The sequence below is a fragment of the Fukomys damarensis genome, unplaced genomic scaffold, assembly GCF_012274545.1.
Source record: "Fukomys damarensis isolate Sample0158 unplaced genomic scaffold, DMR_v1.0_HiC HiC_scaffold_22, whole genome shotgun sequence".
NCBI classification, from domain to species: domain Eukaryota; kingdom Metazoa; phylum Chordata; class Mammalia; order Rodentia; family Bathyergidae; genus Fukomys; species Fukomys damarensis.
Genome location: NW_022900934.1, coordinates 27608439 through 27632755, shown reverse-complemented (window position 1 = coordinate 27632755; position 24317 = coordinate 27608439). Strand labels below are relative to the sequence as shown.

The 24317-nt window shown below is 50.3% G+C and overlaps 1 protein-coding gene across 1 annotated transcript in view; it reads right to left on the bottom strand.

Annotated features, from left to right (window-relative positions):
- Positions 1-1179: 1179 nt before the first annotated feature.
- Positions 1180-24317, bottom strand: part of LOC104860341 (angiopoietin-4) — a 25513-nt gene continuing 2375 nt past the window's right edge. The window contains exons 2-9 of the mRNA XM_010621477.2: positions 16720-16875; positions 15391-15512; positions 13690-13922; positions 10432-10538; positions 8321-8422; positions 5755-5921; positions 2690-2820; positions 1180-1968 (exon numbers count right to left, since the gene is read on the bottom strand). Of these exons, the coding sequence (XP_010619779.2) occupies positions 1805-1968; positions 2690-2820; positions 5755-5921; positions 8321-8422; positions 10432-10538; positions 13690-13922; positions 15391-15512; positions 16720-16875 (1182 nt within the window). The 3' untranslated portion in view covers positions 1180-1804. The remainder of the gene's footprint in view (positions 1969-2689; positions 2821-5754; positions 5922-8320; positions 8423-10431; positions 10539-13689; positions 13923-15390; positions 15513-16719; positions 16876-24317) is intronic.

The following is a 24317-nucleotide window of genomic DNA, read 5'->3' as shown; positions in this document are numbered from 1 at the left end:
GCCAAGGTCATGTGTCTCAGTAGGGAGCCCCCAGCTTCTAGCTGTTCTAGAACTCACTGCCCTGAGGCCTCTGCCTCCAACAGAGGCTGCAGGACAAGCTCAGCTGCACTGGGGCAGTGGTTCAGCAGAGTGTACAGACAGCAGGAAGCAGAGGGGCAGATGTGTCACCTGTGTCTGCAACTTCAAGTGTTGCCTCTAGGAAGGCCTGGGAAAGACTCCCTCACAGGTTGGGGGGGCCTTTGCCAACCAGGCCTCTTATAAGGAATTTGTGTGTGTGGACTGGGGATTGAACCCAGGACCTTTGCACTGAAATGCATCCCCAGCATCTTAAAATGATTTTTTACCTTGAGACTGGGTCTCACTAACTTGATAAGTTGCTAAGACTTGTCTGGAATTTTCTATCCTCCTGCCTCAGCCTCCCAAAGTGCTGGGATTACAGGTGTGTTTACCACCACATCCAGCTTTTGTAAGGACTTTCAATAGGATCGATCTGAGACTGTAAGTGAGAACAATCCTTTTCCCCAAGGAAATCCAGTGGGCTTGAGCTCATCAACAATGTCATGTGTAATGATTGTTATTCTCCAAAGACACAAAGCTTGTGGATGGCATCATCCTGAAGAAAGATATTTTCAATGCCACAAGCACTGTATTGGCAAGGAAGCCCTATAAATTGACAGCACTCAGGTAATCCAACAAAATGTGAGCAAAATTAAAATAAAGGTAAATTTTTAAAAATCTTTAAATGATTTCAATTAAAAACTATACATTTTTAAAATTAGCCAGAGGACTGGGGATTTAGCTCAGTGGTGCCACACCTGCCTCACAAGCTCAAGGTCCAAAGTTTGATCCCTGGTACCAGGGGAAAAAAAATTAAAATTAACCAGTTATTCTAAAATAGAAAAGCATTTAAAAACAAACTAAGCAAATGAAAAAATATAAAAATAAAAATATAGATAGAAAATTAAAAATGTATTTCTAAAGTACCTTTAAATAAGTTATCTCTAAATTAACAAAAATTAAAATATTAAAAATAACATTTAAATCTTTAAATGAAATTAAAATTTAAAATAAGTGAAATGGATATGTAAGAGCAAAATAAGAGGAATCAGCGATTTGTAACAGTTTTAAAAATAAAGGTAGGAAAGTCAAATCAAATCAACATATGACAAGAGAGTGTTGGTCCAGACTGGTGCTGACAGATAAAGGGTCCTGATTTTCTCCAAAGTCTGGGCAAGGGGCAGGGTGGGCAGAGGAGGATGGCAGAGCAGGTCCTGAACATGTCCCAAATGTGTGCATCCTCCTGGGTGTTTCCAGCCTGCTGCACACATAGGGCATGACTCACGATTTACCCCAAAACAGCCGTCACATCACTTATACATTTGCAGTACCCACACCCACACACACGCACACATGCACGCATTACATCATCCATCCTCACTGCCATCCTTTGAGGTCCACTTTCCTAGAGGGATGAAGTCACAGCACCATAGCCACACACCACTTAAGACCACTCTGTATTTGGAATCTGGGCTCTCCTCTGAATAACCTTGTTTGACAAGTGAGGTCAGGTGAGAGCATCCATAGAGTCAGGGCCGCATGTGACATTAGACTGGAATGTTTTATCTCTAGAAAAGTCCATCTCCCATGGTGCACGAGCACGATCCATATTCACTGAGCACCCAGTGTCTTCTGAGGGGGGGTCACATGCATATTCCTCTTGACCTTCAGGGACCTGCATGGTGCAGATGCTATTACTGGCCTTATTGTCTGTAGACAACCTAGACTGGCCTCTGCACAGTGCTCACTAGCTTTGCAAGGGCCGCATCATCATGCGAGAGGTGCGGAGTGAGAAGGCAGAGTGAGGGGAGGAGCGGTCCCAGCGGATGCCATTGATCTTGAACTTGTGCTGACCGGCTGGGTGGTAGATGCCATTGAGGTTGGAGGTGCCGCAGGCATCAAACCACCACCCTGTGGAAGAGGAGGACGTGGACCAATCAAGGCTGTTGCCTCCTGGGCACCAGCTGGCTGGAGAGGAGGAGGAGGGCAACAGACCTTCTACTCAGGCAGAGCCTCTAGAGGGCAGTGTGGGCTCTGGTCACCCCTTCAGCCACTGTGCACATTCTTTCATTTCTCCAGAATGGAATCCTCTGCATCCTGTGTCCCTCCCTCACTGACCTTCCAACCTCCTGGCTCCCTCACAGTTCTGTGTCACCTCCCTGGGTATCTGGTGGCCTCTGTCTCTATCTCTGTGAGGCTCTCCCTCTTGGTAGTCTCCATGTGAGCATCTCACGGTGTGCCGATTTCTGGCTGAAATCATCATTCCCTGTGGATGTCTTGGTCTCTGTCTCTGCCCAGGTCACTGCTCCCACGCCCTCAGTCCTCCCCTGGCTGTGCTGAGGGCTGCACTTCCTCTCCAGCTCTCCCTCTGCCTCCCCTGTCCCAGTGCGGCTCTGTCTCCACTGCTCTCATTTCTGTCAGCCTCTGTCTCTCTCTGCCCCCATCTGTTCCTGTCTCTGTCCTCCCTGCTCTGTCTCTGACTCATCCCATCTCCCACTCTCTGACTTCTGCCTGAGCCAGAGTTGGTGGGGAGCTGCCCCCTGCCACACCTTGACCTCTGGGTTAGGAGAAGGGGTATCCTCTAGAGGACCTTAAGGGACTGGTGGGGAAGGTACCTCTGACCCTTACTCACCTCCAGACATTATCGCCGCACAATTGCAGGCACAGTTGTCATGGTCTGCATCTTGGGTGCTGAAGGTGTTGTTCCCTATGATCAGGTGACCCCGGGGAGATGACATGCCATTTTCCTTGTCCAGAAAAATCCTGGAGGACGCCAAGAGATGGAGATAGGAGTGAGCAGAGTCAGGCTGGGGCCGTGTTGGGGAAGGGCCTCAAGCCTTGGAGGCTTTGCCCAGGCTGGGTCTCCCTGCTGTGGAGTTTGGAGGGGAGCCTCAGCCTGGGTGTGGTTCCTGGTCTATTTTCCTCAGGATCATCCTCCCCAGCGGGCTCTCAGGAACAAAGCACCTACTGTGTGCTGAGCCCTCCTCATCTCATTAACTACATCTTGCAGAAGAGTCACAATGACCATAACAAGGGCAAAAGCTGACAGTTTTGGAACCTCTACCAGGGGACAGGCATTGTCCAAAGCCCTTTGCAGTGGTTGACTCATTCTTATCTAAGTCTCATGATACCCTTTCCACAGGAGGAGATGGGATCCTAAGAGCGCAAGAACCTGCACAAGGTCTCAGGACCAAGGAGGGTCAGGATCAGATTCTGGCTGTGTGGCCTAATTGGGGGCCCACATTCATTTCCTCAGCCACCCACCATCCTACACCCTGGTCCCTTCACAGCTCCTCATGTCCACTTGTCTCTTCCAGGAAGCCCTCTGTGAGCACAGCAGCCCACAGAGAGCTACATCCGGAAAACCCCAGCCCTGTGACTTGCACATCAGTGGGCAGGTGGTGAAGGGGGAGTTACATTCCTTGGCCAAGCTCTTCGGTCCTGGCAGGCACAGCCAAGGCTGCCTGGTGCTGACGGCCATTAACCTGGATCCAAACCCCAGCTCTGCCACTTGGCGGCTGCATGGCCTTGGGAAGGCTGCCTCACCTCCCTGAGCCTCAGTCTCTCCACATGTGAACATGGCAACCACAGTAATATTGACGATGGCCTTGTTCGTTGTGTGGTTTGGTTACACAGGTGTGTAGAGTATGCAGGTTAGTGAGTTCTAGGCACACTTAGGATTTGCTGTTCCTTGGGCCCTGGCATACAGACAAGCCTGGCTGGAAGACTGCAGGTGAGGGCTGTGTCCGCAGCAGCAGTGCAAGCCAGTTGGGTATGTCACCCATGTGTTCACACAGAGCCTGCGAGTTTCTTGTTTGACACCTGGATACAGTTCCCCGTGGCCACGTGTAGACATGTGTGTGGGTGTTGAGTTTGCACTGGAAGAGCCAGTGTGGACAAGTGTGCCCTCCAGGATCTGCCCTAGGATCTGGGCCTTTGTTTCTCTGGGAGAGCTTTTGGGAGGTACATTTACACGTGTGCCTGTGCTCAGAGTGTGCCCATTTGTATAGCTATGCACATGTGTGTCGTGTATGTGTGTGTGTGTGTGTGACCTGTGCACACCCAGGGGTGTGGGAGCCCTTCCACAGTACAAGTTGGTTGTGCAGCTACCTGAGCATCTCCGTGTGCTGTCTGTACTTGTGTTCAGTTCTGGGTGTGTGTGCACCTCTGGTAAGCAGATGTGCCTGTGCCTCATCTGTGGCTCTTGGGTGCCACTTCCTCTGCAGGCTCTGCAAGCACCCGTGCTGGGGTTCCCATTACTGTGTCCAACAAACAAGGGCGTCCCTCACATTTGGATGCCCACTCCCCACCTACTCACTGTGTACCTTTACCCTGGACTTCCCTCTGGGACCTACCTGCCCAAGGAGACACTTGACCCTGGAGGATGGGTCTCTGGGTACAGTGTCTCTTGTCCTTCTCTCCATGGCTCATACTCCAGAGCTTCCAGGATTCCAGTCTCCCAGTCTTTTCCTGGATGACCACACAACTCTTTATGATCCCAACCAACCTTGCAAGACTCTGCTTCAGGCTTGGGATAGGGGTGGTCCAGCTGGAGGCACCTCTGACTTTTTCAGAATATGCCCACTCCCTGGGGTGCCCTTCCTATCTGCTCTCTGTATGAGCAGAGTCTACTCATGACAGCCATCACCTCTTTCCAGGAGCCCTCCGAGTGTACAGCATCTCCAGGTTTCCATGCCTTCCACCTGGCAGCCACTCTCCCCACAATGGTAAGGAGCACCTTACCACCATCCTAAGCCACCCCCACACCAGAATGGGAGCAACTCTGAAAGAGTGGTTTCCAGGTCTGACTCCTCCCCAGATGACCAGTCCACCACATGAAGGCCCAGGGCAAGTGTCCAATATCCTGCTACTTAGGGCTCTGCAGAAGGACGGATAAATGAGAGCCCTTTGAGGCCTGGGAATAGCAGGCCTGGAGATACAGAGCTCTGTGGGGCTCAGATGAAGCCAGAGAGCCCATACAATTCACACACGAGAGCTTCCAAATTTAAAGTAATGCAGACTTAAGCTGTGAGGCAGAAATGTGATATCTCTGTCTTCAAATATATCATTTGTATATCTCTACCTGGGTGCCTCACCCTCATTCCTCAGCTTTTATTAAAGTAGGCAAAGTAATGCCCACCTCAGAGTGTTGTGCAGAGGACTAAATGGAGTGCTGGGAAAATAGATGCTAAATAAATGCTCACTACTTTTCCTAAACATACCAAGAACCCAGACTGAAGAAGCAGTCGGGTGAGGTAAAGATTTTGCAGTATCCTCATATCCAAACACACTCTGCTTTTGAAGCACAGAGCTTCAGAGCAACCTGAAATTGATTTGCCCAAGTGAGACCTACCAAAGTTCCCAAAAAGGTCCAGTTCTCCTGCCTTCCAACCTGGGGACCTTTTCTCCTCACCTCAGGACACAGAGCATTCCGGACAAGACACTTCCCCCTTCCAGGTCTCAGTAAATGGCTGACCTGGAGGGATCGCCCTTGGAAGGACCCCGCCCCATTCTCTCCGTCCCACTCAGCATTCAGAACATGCTGAGTTCTAACCAGCCACGTCCAGATCTTGTGACATGGGCCTAAGTAAAGGACAGGTGGTAGAAAGAGGAAAGGCTTAGAAGTGCCCATTGGGGCCGATCTACAGGCCCTGCCCTTGGAGCCCAGCCCACTCACCTCCTGGGTATGGGACCAACCTGTAAGACTGCTTCTCGCTGCCCAGTTGGAAATGCTCAAAGCTGGCGTAGAATGTGTGGCCGTCCCAGTCTTCCATCTCCACGCGCAGAGAGTACTTTGCCCTGCTGGTGAGCTGGTGCACCAACTCATTGCCCAGCCAGTGTTCCCCCGCTGGGTTGCCGAAGCCCTAGGGGTAGGAGGAGGATGGGGTGGGCTGCTTGCTAAGGAAGGAGGCCAGGACTCTGGTTGAGCAAGAGTGCTGGACCAGGCTCTGGGGCCAGACATCTTAAAGTGCTGGGTCTAATGATTACTGTGAGCAGGCTGGGGGAAGGAGATCACCACCTTCCATACTTTTTAAGTGTAAAAGTACATTAAATATGACTGAAATCACATTGCTCCAAATTTCAGGAACAGACAAAACTAATCAGGGGAGATCTAAATGAAAAGAGTCTATTTTGTGGGGGGGGGATTTGGAGGAAGGAGAAGGGACCTTCTGGGGTGCTGTAAGGTTTGTATGTCTGCCCTGAGTGGGTCACAGGGTGAGCACACATGTGAAATTCATTGAGCTTTATACTTCGAACATGTGCACTTAACTGCGTGTCTGTTAAATCTCATCATAAAGATTTTAATCTGCTACATAAATGGTAGAGCAGGCTTTGTACAGGATGGGGCAGGAAGTGCAAAATTTCCGCAACATAAAAATGTACAAAAACTTAAGAGCACGTAGAATGTCTTGTCATCAGTGCACAAATTAAGGAAACCACAGCAATTGGCAGAACGATGGCTCAGTACCAAGGACAGGACACACCAAAGCCCGCTCCCCACTGGTGGGATGAGGTGCGGCTACTAGCTAAAGGTTAACATCCAGCTTTCTTTTGTGTTTTTCTGTGTCTGAGCTCTCGCTTTCTCTTTGCCATTTTAATGATTTTTTTAAACCTCAACTGGTTCAAGAACACCTACAATTTAATTTGATATTTGTATTTATTGTATATGTGTTTATCAAAAGTAACAGCAAGCAGACACAAATGCTAATATTGCTATCTTTCCTTATGGATATCGTTCCTGTTTCTTTTGCTTTTGCAAAGTTCAAGAGTATTTAACATTCCCTAAATTCCTTGCTCAAATTTTAACTTAAGAAAATTGGAAGGCAATCCCAAAGTAAGTCTCATCTTGTAAAGAGCATGTGGTCTTTGAACAAGCAATTCCACATTACAGAATTTGTTCTGCTGATCAGGTGGTTACAGATGTATCAAAAGGAGAAAGAAATTCACTTAATCAAAATTTCCGGCACCAGCCTTGCAAGTGCAAGGACCCAAGTTCGAGCCCTGATACCAAAAAAAAAAAGTGTAGCCAGGTGTGGGTGACTAATATTTCCTGCAGTTGCCTCCTTTGTATTTTTTTTTTCAAATTAAGAAATGTATATCCTTTCCAAAACTTGAAAGAAAACCTAAAATTTCATTCCTAGGACATATGTCAGAAATTTCAAGAAAAGCAGCAAGTAAATATATGAAAAAATGTTCCACATCACTGGTCATTCGAGAGATACAGATGAAAACAACACTGAGATTCCACCTCACCCCACAAAGAATGGCTGCTATCAAGAAATCACACAATAACAAATGTCAGCGGGGTTGTGGGGAGAAAGGAATCCTTCTTCGTTGTTGGTGGGAGTGCAGACTGGTGCAACCACTATGGAAATCAATATGGAGATACCTCAAAGAGCTTGGACTGGAGGTTCCATTTGACCCAGCCATCCCTCTGCTGGTTATCTTTCCAAAAGAACTAAAAGAATCATATCACAGAGAAGTATGCGCACCCATGTTTATAACGGCACAGTTTGTAATAGCTAAAACTTGGAAACAGCCTATTTGCCCATCCGTTGGAAACTGGATAAAGAAAATGTAGTTTTTCTATAAAATGGAATATTACTCAGCCATAAAAAATGAGAAAATAGATTCATTCATAGGAAAATGGATACATATTGAAGATATACTCCTAAGTGAAATAAATAAGTCACACATGTGTAAATACCGAATAGTTTCTCTGGTGTGAATAATCTACAATAATACAGAAGATCCTAATAAGATTACTGACATTTAGAAATGGGAAGAAAGGAGCTAAAGGTGTAGGGAAGGTGGGATGGGTAGGGGAAGGGTAAAAAGGGAAAAGAAAAAAATGTGAGATAATGAAAAGGTGGAAACAAAGTGGTTGTAGATGGGGAGGGGAGGAGGGGGTGAAAGGAGGGCAGGGACAAGGGGAAGAAATGAGAACCAAGACTTGTCATGTAGAGGTACAAGATCCCAACAATGAATGTAAATGTACTGTATCCCTAAAATGTACCAATAAACTCAATTAAAGCTGAAAAAAAAAAAAGAAATTTCAAGAAGAGGCTAAACTTTATGGGGTGGCGTCCTGGGAAGTGAGTGGAAGCTGGGCAGATCAGTTTGAGGGTAGGTGGCTTAGGTGGGCTAATTAATTTTTCCAGGGAAGCTGTGAGGGCAAACACCCTTCTCTCCCCCACCAACACCTGAGCACCTGCACCAGGTTTCAGAGCTGCAGAGCCCCTCCCCAGGGCAGCCGTGTCACCTGCTTGTATTCCTCCCAGTTCCTCTGGAAATCCACTGAGCCATCCTCACGGCGCTGGATGACGGTCCAGGCGCCTCCCTCAGGGTCCATCACACAGAACACCTGGGGGAAGAGGGAGCAGCTGGAATCCCTGGACACAGCCAGAAGCCAGGTCCAGGGCAGCACAAGGGTGACTTGGCCGATGGACCCCCCACTCCCCAAAGAGCAAAAGGTGGTCAAGGGCATCAGAAAGATCCAGGCTCCAATGTTACATTCATCATCATCATTTCCTAAGATGACAGGACAGTGATGGTCTCCCACACCCACTTTCTTCTCAGTTGTAAAATAGGGGCATTCGTACCTTAACCTCCTTGTGCCTCAGTTTCCCTTCTGCAAACTGGCTTTACAGTGAGACTTAAATGAGATGGATCATGTGAATACTTAGAAGAGAGCCCAGCACACACCAGGAGAGAGGTGAATGAAGGCTTCCCACTCCTTACTATTGCAGGGCTGCTGGGAGGATTAAAAGGGATGGGCACAAAGGGCTTAGCCACGGTGTAGGAGCAGGAAATGCTATTACTGCTGTCCTTCAGGGCACAGTGGTTTGCTGAGCACCTACTGCGTGTGAGGCTCTGTTCAAAGCACTGGGGATGCTCACAGGGTGAGACGAAAAGAATCTTTTCTGTCAAGAAAAGCATCTATCACAGCAACATAATTCAAGCTATGTTCACACTCTGATTTTTCTATCAGTTTGGTGCAAGTTCAATATTCCATGAATGAAGACTTGGTGCTGGCCCTGTGCTGGATGAATCATTGATAAATCAGAGACAAATCAGGCTTCAGGCTGGCTTGGTCTGAAAGAGGCTATGATAGGACAGGCAGACAACTGAATGTGAACATTTGGACAGCTACAAGGAGGAGCCCCAAGAAGCAGTGATTGGCAATCCTGAAAAATTTCCTGGAGATGGTGGTTTGTGAACAGGGCATTGAATGACGGTGTGTCTGCTGAGAGAGAGGAGCGGAATGATATTTTCTGGGGAGAGTGCAGCAGCAAGGAGCAGGGGCTCTGAGGTAGAAAGTTGGGCGGTGGGAGAGAAGCAGGACACCTGCTGTGGGGGTGGCAGGGTGTGCAGGAGGCTCAGAGGAGAAAAGCTTGCTGCAAAGTAAAGCTGAGGGTTGAACCCAGATCACTTCCCCCTTGGCCAGCTTGTGCCTCTCCACGAGTGTCCCCCACATCTCAGCTATTCACACATCCCCAAATTCCACCATAGCTACATCTCCCTAATCTTTCCAAAGCATATTTTCTTTGAAAACTGGTGAAGTTTCTCACAAAGAAATCTCATTAGTACCATAAGTAGAAAAATACTAACACTTGCATTTATTCACATGATTGCAAAAATAAATATAATGAAACAAAATATTGTGAAATTCTACATAGGCATTTTTGCCAACACGGGGCCCTTAGCTGATCTCTTGGCTAAAGAGCCATTTAGCAGATGTGTGGGAAGTGTGAAAGTCATTCTGGGGACAAACGGTACCTCTCTGCGACACATTCAGAGGTCCAAAGGAAAGTGCAGAGGGAATTTTGAAGCAGGGCCTCTGGAAAGCTGTTCCCTTTTCCTTCCCCTCTGGCGGCCTCAAGCCCTACATGACACCCACACTCTCCTCCAACCCCTTCCTTCCTCACGACTGGACCTGTGAGCCCAAAACCACCTCAGGAGCCGCTCACTGAAGACGGTGGCATCTCCGTGGACCCCAGTCACTAATGTCCTGCATGGAGTAGAGCCTCAATTTCTGCCCTCAGTTGGAAATAAACCCCTTTGGGCTGAGCTCCTGGAATTGCAGAGCTTGATTGTTTTACCGGAGAGCATGACCTTCATCCACACAGAGCTATTTCCTGCTACCCCAATGACAGTACTCTCTGGAGGGCAGCATTTCTATTTTGGGATCTTCTGGGCATTGCTCCAAGGTCTCACCTCTGCCTACACAAGGGCTCCACAAAGCAGGGCAACCCCACTTTACTGGAATCTCAGTTGTTGGACAATTCAGTGCTGAAGAAGATTTGTCCGAAAAGGTCTCCGTTCAGCACCCACTGATAGACTCACATCTCCCCATGCCAGGACCCCCCTCACCCTCTTGGTCTGGTTCAGACTGGGCACTAAGATGATGTAGACGCCATCCTTATTGAGCCCAAACTTTCGGATGTCCTCACAGTCCTGGAACACCTGCACAGCTGTACCTGCAGAGGCGGCAAGGTAACAAAACAAAAGTCAGCTGGAGGTGACTAAGGAGAGGGGAGAGCGAGTGCAGGTCCGGGGTGGAGAGGTGCAGGGATGGGGAGATGAGCCAGACAGGGCAAGGTTTCCTAGAGGAAGTGACAGAGAGCCTGGACCTGAGCAGGGAGCAGGAGTTCCCTGCAGAAGAAGGGGCGATGTTCTGGGCAGAAGTAACAGCACGGTGAAGGCTGCAAAGTGGGTGGTCTGGTGTGAGAGGGGCACAAGGGCATGAGGGGTATGGCTGCCCACACCATGAGTGTTGAGCCTTTGCAGAGAGCACTCTAGCCGCTTGAGGTGGTGCCAGGCTGGCAGAAAGAGAGGAAGCAAAAGAGCAGAGGGGATGCTGTTTCAGCGGGGCCAGCTGACTCTGAGTGCCAGGCTGTGGAACCCAGACTGCTGTGCCCAGGAAGAACACCACGGCCGGAGTGAGACTGAGAGACCGAAGGCTCAAAGCAGGGAAGGCAGAGAAGAGGAGCTAGGCTCTTCGGAGACCGTAAAGGGAACGCTCACTCCAGCAGGTGAGGCTAAGGTGGAGCAAGTGAGATCAGGAGGCTGAGCGCCCAGTTTGTGGGCTCCCAGCCAGATGGGACACAGTCCCCTCTTCTTGGGGCTTACTTGGGTGTGAGGCCCTGGACTCCCCTCCGGGCTGCAGCCCTGGGCACAACGACCTCGATCTGCCTTCCTCCGGGGGTAGCCATGGGTCTTCAGAGGCCCATGTCTCCTCCCCTAGAGCATATTTCAGATCTCTGACATATATTGACTTAGAAACTACCAATTCCCATGGACCTCTGGGAAAAGTTATTGTTGAAGAATAAATGCACGGATTTGAAATCCTCCCTTTAGATCATTTAGCAGGATCAATTAGAGATTTGAGCTGTCATTCCACCAAAAGCCAAAGTCCAGGTAGGCAGATAACCAAAGATGGGGCTAAAGATCCAGATGGATAGATGTAAATACCAAGGAGGAACCAGGAGACTACCAGGAGGCAGGACTTCCTGTTTGTGCCTTAACCTGAACTCTGGCTCCCAGATTTTGCATCTGGAGCACCTGTCAGAAGGGGACTGCTGTACCCATACCACCAACGACAGGACTAGGACCTATGTCAGTCCTAGCCTGTGCATAACATTTCCCACACAGTGGTCTCCACTGCCCATCTGTCAGCAGCCCCCAGCTCCAGATGGCCCATTGGAACTGGAGGAAGGGGCTGGCCTAGAAAGGAGAAAAGACAGGCCATGCTTCCCACATCAGGGCAAGAGCTGAGCTGGCAGTGGGTTTGAGAATTCCAACTATCCATCGCTCTATGCACTGCAAACTTCCTTAGTCAACAACAATAGCAAAAACAATAATGATAACAGTAATAATAAAAGTGAAATAACCACCACTGTTGTACTCGGGGATTTTGGTTGCCTATTTGCGTTTGTGAAAAAGACTGGGAAGGGAGTGGGACCTAAAGACATGGTGTACTGTTAGGATATACAGCAGTGTGACCCAAGCCTACCTTCCCTCCGAGTCTCTGGGCTCAGAATCTGTACTCATCTCACCCACTTCTGGCCCCAGTCAACCACACCTTACCGAGCCCCTCCCTGTCCATGACTTCAGCTCATCCTCCATGCGAGAGCTCTGTGAGATTATCATCCCCATTTCACAAGGGAGGAGAACTAAGAGATTAAAGGAGTATGCAATGTCCCAGGGCTAGCAAATGACAGAACTAGGACTGAAATTCATGCAAAATACCAGTGTCTCTTCCTGCCAACCCACCCTACAGAAACTCAGGGTCTCCAGAGAGGGCAAAAGCACCTTCCAATCATCTCTGGGTAAGAGTGGAGGGTGTTTGTGCAAAGGGTGCCCATGGCAAAGTGCTGCCACACATGCTATTGAGCAGTTGGGCACACTGAAGACTGCTTTTGTTCTGAGCCTGTGGGGAGAGAGGGCCCCCACCCTGTGCTTGGGCTCAGCCATAGATCCCATACAAGGGGCTTATTCTGTGGTCCCACTGTCATGCACAGGTCCCTCCACGCCTGGTCACTCCATATCTTGTGGGTTGGAAGGCACCCAGCTCTCCTGCCTTGGGCCTGCTGGATTTAGGATGGAGCCACGGTGAGGTCCTCTGCCCCAAGACCCTATCAGCATGGTGTCTGGGGTCCCATCACTATTGCTGGATTCCTTGTCCTTGAAGGCTCCCTAGGTTCCCATGACCAAGCAATAGCAGTAGGAGCCCCTCTCCGGCCTCCATCTTATCCAGCCATTCTCTACTCCCTAAAAGGAGGCCCTCACTGTCCCATCCACAACATTCTCTGGGCTCAGGTGAAAGTCCCCTCTCCTCAGCACAGTCCCTAGGCCAGCTCTGCTGTGGAGCTTCATGAATACTGGGCATGGAAACTACGCTCAGCTGGCACTCAACGAAGAAGTGTTTCCTCCCTTCCTCTGAGGCCTGCAGAGGAGTTGGGTACATTTGCAAGAGCCAGGCCAGCCTGTGTGCACTGCTGGATCCTTGCACCCAGCTCTGGGCCTGGCACTCAATGAGGGGAGCAACATTTGTTGATGAGTGAAGCTGGAATCAGGAAGCCTTGGCCCCCAAGTGGGCCACAGTGGGAGCAGTGAGTGCTGGGGAGCAGGCAGGGCACTGCACTTCCTTCTCAAGCCGGGCTGGGAGGCTGCCTGCCTTCCCTGTTGTTTTCTTGGGCTTTGAGGTAGAACATTAATGGGAGACAAGTTCTTGGAGGTGGATTCAGTCTGGTGGACTCAGTTTCTATGGGGAAACTGAGGCCCAAGGATTGGTAGCGCAAGTGCAAGCAAGCAAGGCTGAAGGGTAAAGTTGTCAGCTAGGCTGCTGCTAACCTTTTTAACACCATTGAACAGATGGGGAAACCGAGGTTAGAGGTGGGGTAGGGCAGACCCGTGGAGTCAGAAGGCAGTGTGGATTGGCTTCTCTTACGACCATTTCTGTGGCCATTTTTATTACTGGTCGTTGATATTTCTGTTGTCCAGATGGCCTGAAGGGTGTGGCCTTTCCCAGGATGAGTCCAAGCCCTGAGTGACCCTGGAGGCTGAGCAGGGCTCCTTCCTGCCTCCCCCCTCCTCTCCAGCTTCCTGCCTCAGAAGCCCTGAGCTCACCTGGGTTCTGTTCCACCATGCGTTTGAGGATCTGCAGGCTCTGCAGCAGCTGGTGTTGCTGCTGCTGCAGGAGGCTGGAGTTACTACGCAGAGCTTCCAGGCCCTGCTGGATGCGTGCAAGTCTGCTGCTATGTTGGTCCAGTTGCTGCCGCAAATTCTTCTTCTCACTGTGGAGGGCCTCCAGCTGGACCGTCTGGTCATCCTCCAGGGTGTGCAGCCAAGTTTCCAGGTTACTGCAGGGTGGGGAGCACAGGAATGAGCCTGTTGTCCTGTCCCAAATTCATAACCAGACAGGGAGGCCCAGAGAGGTGGAGCATCCTGATTAGGGCTGCTTGTCCCACATTCTGTGTCCACAGTAGGCAGTGGACTGGAGAGGACAGTGGTATGCACCGGGGTCCATGGGAGGACAGTGGTCAGGCAGTTGGCACAGGTAGCCATTGTCTAGCTCCAGAACCCCAGTGGCTGAGAAGGGCTAGGAAGGGAGTGTTTTACCCTCCATCCAGTTTTGGAGACCCACTCTCTAGACTAAGAATTAAATCCAGCGAGGGCAGAAGAACCTGCCCCAGGCACCAAATTAAAATTAAGAATTGGGCACGCTGGAATTCTAGAATTCTAGCTGTCTTCACCAATCAAGAGCTTGCTGACAGCCTCTTCTTTCTCTGCAGGTTTCCAAGGAACTGTCCAATTCAGTGATTGAAAATGCTGTTCTTGCACCTGGAACTTGGGGTAGGGGAATGAGAATAAGAACCTCTGCTGCTGGCACCCAACTCAGAGGGAGGGGACAGTCCTTATAGCTGTGCTGTGCACAAAGCACATGCATGCAATAACTATCTTGCCCTATTGACAAGGTTGTTTAGTGAGTAGGTTTGGCTCCCTCAAACCTCGATCTGTTCAACTCAAAACGAAGATAAAATCTGGGGGTTGTGGGTCAGGCTTCTTTGCCTTATCTGCACACCAAGACTATTTTTTTCTTTGTAATTTAAGGAAGTTCCCTGATGCAGATTTAGACATCGTGAAGGGACTCTGACTTTCATACTAGAAAACCGGTAATTGTGGTGTCCTCGGGGAAGGAGAATAGGAGGATTGGGCCAAATTTATTTACTTACCAATCATTAAGGCCAATTAAAATGTACAGAGTGAACAGTATGGTATGTAAGTTATATCTTAATAAAGCAGTTAAAGTTTATAAAATAAAGAGAGGAAGAAGGAACAAAAACAGAAAGACAGAAACAAGGTGTCTGAGCCCCAAGAACAGGCCCCTTCTCTGCCCCCACACAATACTGGGGATGTGCCCTGGGCCTGCCTGGCACCCAGCTCAGCCCCAGCCCAGTACTATTGTCCACCCTTCTCTCAGGAATGAGTACAGGAATCACTGGGGTTCATGGCAGAACAGTGGTCAGGCAGTTGGAACAGAAGCCTGGACTCCAAGCCTGATGCCAGTCCTTACAAAACTTGGTCAAGGTCCATTTTCAGGCCCAGCCCCCAACAACTGTCCCTCCTCACAGTCCTAAACCAGGCCCTGGTCCCATCCCACACACTGGCCCAGATCCAACTGCCAGCTGCAGCCACAGCTTCAGCATGTGGGGTCAAAGATGACCCTCCTGGGGCCTGAGAGCAGGAGGACTGGAGCTGTCATGGGAAGTGATGGGGCCTGGGTCCCAAACTTGACCTTTCCTGCCAGGACCTGGTGCCAGCACACACCTGCTCTGGCCGTGCAGCAGGTCCAGTGTGCCTCTCTGCTTCTGGAGCTGCTTCTCCAGCTTGTCGGTAGTCAGCGAAGTCTCCAGCATCTGGCGCTCCATGTGTGACATCTGGCTCAGGACCTGAATCAAGGAACAGGGGGGTGGAGGCTGTGTGCATTCCAAGGACTCTGCCAGCTGCCATCAGCCTACTGACAAGCCTGTCACTCCTGACATTTGCAGACCAAGAGCCACCTCCAAGTCCTTATTCCCTGTGGTCACTCGTGCACTGACTCACACCCAGGTCCTGCCTGAGCACATGATCTGCTGCCTGAGTTGGTCCTCCCCCATCACTGCCCATGACAGCTCCAGTCCTCCTGCTCTCAGGCCCCAGGAGGGTCATCTTTGACCCCACATGCTCTCTATCAGCGAGTGCTGTCATCTACCCCCTCCAAACAGTCCCTGACCTCTTCCCTCCATGGCCCCCTCTATGGCCCCTGCCTCTGTCATCTCTTGTCCAGTGTCCTGCACTGGCCTCCTCACAGGGCTCTCTGGCCCACCCTTGTCCTCTCCAGTAACTTCCTGTTCAGCAGCCTTTCCAAATGTGTCCTTTCTGCTCACAATCTCCCTGTTGCTCCTCCCGTCCTCACCATGGTTCGCCAAGCCCTTGACTGCCTCTCTGCATTACGTCACTGGCCCCCACCTGCTACTCCCCCCTGGTCACTCCAGCATGATGCTGTCCTTACATTCCTGGATCTGCCCCCACCCTCCCACTTCCTGCCTTTGCAGGCACTCTTCTCTCTGTCTTGCACACACTGCCCATCAGTGCTGCTCCTCAGTGGTCCCTCCTGGCCTGGCAGAGCACTGGCAGTCTTACCCTGCTCACCACATTTAGCACAGCACCCTCCTGCTCTCTTCTCTAAGCACAGTTGCCATGTAAGTTAGATGGGACTCATTCTGTTTGCTTCCTCGATAAGCTCCAAGGGGTAGGGACACATGTACATCCTGTTATTCCCTTGTTCCCTCTCTACCACTGCCCAGGAAGTCCTTAGCCCCTGAAGTCTAAAAGATCCTTTACCACGTGTCTTTCTCATGCACCTAAAACCCCAAGAGGAAGGACTGTGTCTGTCTGTACCTGGTGCCCAGTACGATTCAGACACTACATGCACACAGGACAAGAAGCCAGGCAGGGCCCATGACAGCCCAGCCCCACAAGACCTACAGCCCAGTAGTGATGGATGGGACTGAGTCCTCAGGGAGGGGTGCCAAGGGCCTATGATCCAGAAGGGGCCAGAGATAGAGGTCAAGGCAAGACACCAGCCTGGCCACCCACCCACACATTCCCCATTACCTGAGACTCCATGTCCGTCAGTTTGACAGTCTCGTTTGTGGTCTGGTTCAGGAGGCTGGTGTCCAACTCCAGCACAGGAGTTGTGTGGCTCTGGACTATGTTTTCCTGGGCCTGCTGCAGCCCCGACCCGAAGAGGGTCTGGATGTTCTTCTCCAGCTGCAGAGAGACAGTGGACTGGGTCATGGACAGGGTCAGGGCAGCCTCTGTCCCTCCCAAGTGTCTCCATGTGGAGCCACAGAGCAGCCAGGGGCTCAGAATGTGCCAGGTCAGGCAACTGGCACCCCTGGCCTGGACTATCCTCAAAACTTTCTCCTGATCTCTGGACGTCTACCATCCCCCACTGCACAGCCAGAAGGATTCTGTTAAAACTAAATGAAGCCACGCCCTCTTTGCTCAAACCCATTCATCTTGTTATCTCACTCAGAGAAAAAGCCAAACTGACACCTCCCCGCTGCCCCAGCAGGCTCTTCTGGTCTGGGCCTCCTACCACACTCGAATTACCACTCCCTGAATTTGTACTACATGTCTATCTCTCTGTTGTCTCTTTTGTCCTCTAGAATGTCAAATTTACCACTTTATCTCTGGGTCTAGCACAAGGCTTGGTAGACAGTTGATGTTTAATAAATATCTGCTCCATGAATTGGTGCTAAAGAGGAGAAGCAAGGCCCAGAGCACAAGCTCCATGTCATGCCTTGGCCCCAGCTTCCCAGCGGAGAGCAGCCAGCAGGTCGGCACCTACCTTTCCCTTGTACAGTTTGCAGGCCCATCTGCCAGGCTGTGCTTTCTAACTTCTGGCCTTGTCTATCTGCCAAGCAGGGCTGGAGTCTGTCCCCAAGGGCCCTGGGATCATCCTGCATTTCATTGACAGGGCTGTTCCTTCCCCTGAGCCAAGAAGCAGGGCCCAGGATGTGAAGGTGAACAGTGTGTCCTCAGGCTCAGAGCCTGCAGGCAGAGAGGAGCTCTCCCTCCTCCCCTCTGTCCTCACTCCACAGTCCCCTGTCTTCTGCTCTAGCTGGCTCAGCCTACCATCCCAACCCTGTCCCTGGCTCCCTCCCTCAACCTCTCATTCAGGCTTCAGGGAGATCCCACAGTGTGGCTCCCAGGTTCCTTGGGAAAACCAGGGCTCCCCAGGGAGGGGTAATGAGCTGAGCTGGGGGCCAGCCTGTGGCTGCTGCCTCCTTTCTCTCCTCTGTCTCACAGGTGCACCCCTGCCCATGCCTCTTCCAGGGGTACCTTTGCCAGCTGCATTTCGTTGTCTACCCATGAGGGGTGCACCTGGTGGCACTAGGATTGTTAGAGCAGGGCGTTTTTCCAAGTGAATTCCAAGATCAGCACCACCTGGGAGCTGGTTAGAAATGCAAATTTCCAGGCCCACCCAGATCTATGACACAGGGGCTCAGACATCCCAGCAGTCTGCCCTTCAACAGCTTCTGGCTCAGTCTGACACTGGCTCCAGTGTGAGAAGGCTGGGTATGGAGACTACAGGGCCACAGAGCTTCTCTGGGCCTTTGGGCTTCAGATCCCAGCTCCTTCCTCATCCCCTACAAGTCCCTCCCAATGCACAGATGCACTCTCCCAGCTCCCACCTGAAAATATTCCACAGCCCTGCCAGCTGCCTCTCCAGTTTCCCTGCTTCCTGTAGCACCAAACTTTTTGTCACATCCATGCCCACCCTACTCCCTAACAAGTTAACATATACTTGTGGTGTATTTCACACATACAAAAATTTGAAAAGTGCCCTGCAATGTTGAATCCTTGTGTTTACTCCTCTTCGCATCTCTCCAGCCCCAGGAAGCCCCTTCACTGTTCCCACCTTGTGAAGTCCCTGCTTGACACCACACTCAGGGACACTTCTCATGCTGTGCTACTGGGCCTGCCAGCAGTGTAGCCAGCAGAAGCGCTTCCAGAGGCCTCTGTCCTGAATTCCTCCTGTCCCTGGCCACTCCTCTGCTTTATCAGGCTCCTGCATACTGGGGGCTTTGATAGCCCAGTCCTGGGCCCTCTTCTTTCTCTACCTTCTCTCCCCAGGCCCTCATTGTGGGATCACAGGGCCTGTGTAGAGCATTGAGTGGGTCCATGAATTTAAGTGAGCAAAATTCCTTTTTCCCACTAATGTATAATTTAAAATTGACATTTTATTCAATTATGAGCTTAGACCACAAGCCAGAGCCTGTCCCACAGGCCCTGTGACTTCATGGCCAGTTGAAATCACAAATATTTTCATTCAGTACTTCCTAGTGTCTGCAGATATCGGTCTTTTCTCATGTAACTTTGGAATTATGAACAGTATAAAACCTACTGCTAGGTAATGCTACAGCTTTATCACAGGCTACTTTTTCGTATTTAGATTTCAACTGCAACATTATTGTGCTTTCTTGTGCCTTTGTTTTATGTGTTTTTGAGAAGGATCCATGAGCTTCACCAGGTACCAAATGTCAGAGGATCGAAGGCTCCCGGTGCATTAAGGCCCTGCCCACGGGCTGAAATGCTCCTCAGAGCCTTCTGTGGCAATAGTGCCATCCTCATGGCCTACCTGGACTTCTGCCATCACTTCACCCTCTCTGTGCAGGCTTCCAACAAACAGCTCAAGTGCAGAGCACCCAGCACAGATCTCTGATCCCTCCACTCCCACCACCTGGTTGCTGAAGCCCTCGGCCACTTTCCCACCTCAGCCAAAGGCTCCCTTCAGTTCCAAGATCCCAAACTCTGCCTAATCTTCAACTTCTCTTTTTCTCTCCTGCCACATTCAACTCACTAGAAATTCTGCCCACTGTGACCCCATTGTGAGTTAGAGTCAGCTCACTTACCCTGCCATTCCCAGTGATTGCCCGGAACTGCAGGCTAGGTGTGGGGACTGACCGTAAGGGGACAGGGGGGACGTTTGTGGAGTGGCTATCACTGTCCTATGTCACATTTGTGGTGGCTACATGACTCTATGTTTGTCCAAACTCAGAACTGTACATGAATAGACTGAATTTTACCACTATACCGTTATACCTGGATTATATCTCAGTAAAAAAAAAAAATTGCCCAACAGCACCAGATTCTAGGAAATGTCTTATGTGCAAATATATTGCAACATGAAATATGTTTTCTGAGGCTAGTGCTCTTGAATTTTATTTGTGTATTCATTCAGGGACTACTTCCTCCTCACTGAGCTAGGCTCTGTACTAGACACTAGCCAGTCTAGAATGAACAAAACCAGCAAGTGTTTCTGACTCCTGACCCCTTCTACTAAATAAATTAATTAGATTGTGATAGTGATAAGTGCGGAGAAGAACATAAATCAGATAATGAGTGGGGTGGGAGGCAAGTTGAATCTAGGTAGCAAGGGAAGCCTCCAGAGCAAGGGTCACCCGAGCCAAGAGGATGAGACACGGCCAGCTATGGGAAGGTCAGGAGTGAGGGGATCCCATGGAGAAAAAAAGGCAAGTACAAAATCCCTGTGGCATACGGGAACATGGCTGGTATTTGAAGACCAAAAAGGTGAGCCATAACCATGACCTGCTCTGCAGGTCTTTTCCGTGACTGGGGAAGGCAGCTGTCAACTGCAGGTAAAAGCTAAAGCAGAGAATAGTGGTTTGTATCAATGGGCATGCACTTGTATGGCAGCATTCAACTTACCGGCTATGTGACCCTGGGCAATACCTCTGTGTGTAAGGACTTCTCCCGTGATTTTGGGAGCAATTCTACATAATTTGGGGGAGAAATCATTTCACAATTAAATTATGATCAGACTAGTCTTCTTCCCTACAGGCTGGCTATGACATGCAAAACCGTAGCTCCATTTTTGCCTCTGGTCACAGCAGAGACCTCAGTGGTCCCATGATGCTGTGACACTCAAGGACAAGATTACATCAGCTAAAGACATCCTGTTCCTTAAGAACTGAGTAGTAAGAGAAATGTTTCACCTGGGGAAGGAAAAAATTCCTTATCAGCTTAACTCTTCCCACCCACTATTGTTAAGAATGCTTTCCTTATAGTATTCCTCAACCTAAGAATCTTGTGACCTAAAACCCTCATCAGGATAAGATCTGCATTGACATAGGATTACCACCGCCCCTCCAATTATTATGTGTTCCCAGTGGATGATGGTTAGCTCAGAGAGTCTTTGCCTCTTTTGATGCACTAACCTCCTGGTCCCCCATATACTTTGCAATTATACAAGTCTCTGTTATCTTTTTTCTCTTTAGCCTCACTGTCCCCCTTTCTAGGCAGTCAGAAGAGTGATTGCTCTCTGACACCCTGAAATGTTCATAATCCCAACTCCCACCTCCTGTTTATCAGGAGCATTGCTGAGATGACCCATGCAAAGTGGGGTGTGTGGTTAGTCACCAAGATGTGACTAATTCTGCTGTGTCTGGGTTATGGGTTAATACACACCTGGAAAAGAACAAGGCTGAGCGTCCTTAGGGACTGATCTAAAGAGATCTCCCTCTGTTCCCCAGCAGTGTCATCCAACTTCCAGCCCTGAGTTTAGTCTGGGCCTGGCCTGCTGTGCTGGGAGCAGGAAACTTGTTCTCCTTGTGGCTTGGCCATTTCATTTCAGTGCCAGTGACATGGCTTCCATGAGCCTCAGTGGCCCCATGGGTAGATGGGGCTCTGGGATGATAAAGCAGATGCCCGTGAAATCTGGGCTCCAAGGTCCTGGAGTTCTCATCTGGTTTTTTCTAGGGTTTAGCACAGCATCTGCACATAGTAGATAGCTAGTAGCATTTGTTAAATACCTGTGACTGTCCTGCCTTCTGTGTCACTAGTCATGGGTGTTGGCCCCATGTCTGTCCCCAGTAAGAGGCCACAGAGAGGACAGGGGTCCTGGGGGAAAACTTGGAGGAGCAGCAGGCCCAGTCTGCCATCAGGCCTTGGAGATCCCCAGAGGAAGGGAGGTGCTGCCAGGGTCTCTTCTTTCTCAGCACACTTGTCCCCCTGTGGCTGTTTGTGTCTCAGGAACCTTGGATCTCAGGAGTTTTGTCTCTGTGGGCTCCAATGTCCAGTCCTCCTCACTGGACTCATTTTATCTCATAGAAATTTTATCTCATAGAAATAAGAAGTTCTACTGGGAGGAAGCAAATCCCCACACTGAGCTCTCTCCTTGCCTCTGTGAGGCAGCCTTTCCAGGAAACAGAGTGACCCGTTCACTTTGGCAAATGCCTATTGAGCATTGACTATACGCAGGACACTGCTCTGACCCCTCTGTAAGATAACTCTCACTCTCTGAGGGAGCAGCTGTGACCAACACATTTAACAGAGGAGTCCAGGGAGGCTAAGCAACTGGTAAAGACAGCAGCTCTTCCTGGGTGTCAGGAGCTGCCTCCCAGCAGCAAGTGGGGCCAAGACCCTCCCTGCCCAGGCTCCATGTCCCTATCTGTAATGCGGGCACCAAGAGACAGTCTTCATAATGGTCAAGAGGGTGTATTCTGGAGTCAGTCAGCCTGGGTTCACACCCACCTCCCTTACTTCTTAGGCCTCAGTTTCCTCACAACACATGGGGATCAGAACAGCCCTCATGTTCTAGAGCACCAGGAGGTTTACTGAGTCACCATTAAACATGTATCACAGACCTGGCTCAGAGAAAGCCCCGTGTGTACTCAACACAGCAGTACACTCACCCCAAAAGACAAAAGGAGCAAAGGTGGCGGTCACACTGCCCTGTCAGCACAAGCAGCACCAGGCAGATCCCCAATCTCTTCCTGTGGCCTCACAGCAAACCCAGGCATGCATGCACCACAGCAACTATTTCGTAGGTGGGAAGGTGGAAGCTCATTTTGCAAACATTTAGTGGAGCTGCGCATCTCACAGATCCAAGGCTGAGCAAACAGAAGCTGTTACGGTTTGTGATTAGATGTCCCCCCAAAGCTTTCTTAGAGGTGGCTGCATCTAAGTGTGTGATAGACTCATGGTGGGACCAGGCCCAAGGGCACTAAGATTAAGGGCATGAGTGCCACCCACCCTAAGTGTTTTGTTTGTTTTGTTTTTTGAGGGGTCTTTTTGGTACCAGGGATTGAACTTAGGTCCTTGTCCTTTCGAGACAGGCAGCGGCACCACTGAGCTAAACCCCCAGCCCCTAACCCTAAGTAGTCTTAATAAGATAAAAGGGGCAGAAAGATGCTGTTAAGGTCCCTTCTTGTTTTTGCTGTCTTCCATCACCATTCAGTGCTGTTCCTCTGCCCCCGTGCCTTGGGGCTGGCCAATTATGGACTGAAACCTCTAGGAACAGTGAACTGAATAAACCCTTCCCCCTTTAACTTTGGGTGCCAGGTATTTTTGTCACGACAGAGAGAGAAAAGTAATCAAGACATTGAACCAATGGCTAAGAGCATGGGTTCTGGCATCAGATGACCTGGGATTGAATCTGACCTCATCCTTTCTGGCTGTGTGATCTTGAGCAACGCAGCTAACCTCTGATGCCTCAGTTTCCCCATCTGCTCATGGACAAATAACCTCACTTCATAGGGTCACTGTGAGAAGTAAATGCAATCATCTGCACAAAACACACAGGACAGTGTGTGGCACTCAGTGATTGCTCAGTAAATGTGCACCTTCATTTCTCTTGTCTTTCTCCCACACTCGCTCTTGAGTTCTACTTCCCAGAGAAGCCAATCAATGTAGATAACATTCCTAGGGTCCCACAGGTGGACAGTTGTCCCCCAGGATATGACAACCTCCCTCCAGCTCAGTCTTCCCCAGATCCCACAGGTGACTCAGCTCACTCTGAGGTAATGACAAGGACCCCAGAGTCTGGTGGGACTCTGCTTCAAGCCCTTGAGCCGGCTGCCTGCTTGGATTTCCTGTGAGGAGGACAACGCGTGTATCCCAGTCAGCCTCAGCACCTGGGCTAGGAAGGACAGAGCTAGAGCCACATGGCCCTGCCCCACAGGATGGCCTGACCCAGCCAATGAGCAAATAAATAAACTCTTCCTTCAGAAGGATGGTGCCAGGGGACTGTTGCGACTGAGGCTCTCCACCCTCACCTGGGCACCAACTAGCTGGTCCTCCCCAAGCTGTGGGAACGTGGGCCAGCCATTTCCAGGCCCCTTCTTGGAGAATAATCCTATTCCTTCAAGAAGCAGAAGCGGCTTGCTTCACCCCTGCCCCAGTGCCCAATTACTGAGAAAGAAGCCAGCAGAAGGGTTAGAAAGCAAACTCCAAGATATTTGGTTGGACACCCCATATTCACTTCTTGTTTGAACCACACAGACTCCTACTGGATGCTTCTTTGACCCCAGTTCAGCCAGGCCTGGAGATAGCTAGGCCAGGGACAAACCTATTCTGAGGCTGGACATCAGGAACCTGGCGCTAACTTCAGGGGCTGCCAAATGCCAGGTTGGGAGGGCCCTGACCAGCCCTTGACCCTCCTGGCCTGGCTTGACTGCAGAAGAGGAAGAGAAAGATCCCAGCCCAGCAGCCTGGCTGGTGGGGGGGACAGCCATGGGGTCCTCGGGTTATTGGTCTCCAGAGTAGACATCCAAGGAGGTAGACCCATGAGGTGTGGCCATAAGGTTAGCAGGGGAGGACCTGAGTGATGGACAGGGAGAGACTAGAGAGACAGCCAGCCAGAGAAGAGACACAGAGAGAGAGAGAGAGAGAGAGAGAGAGAG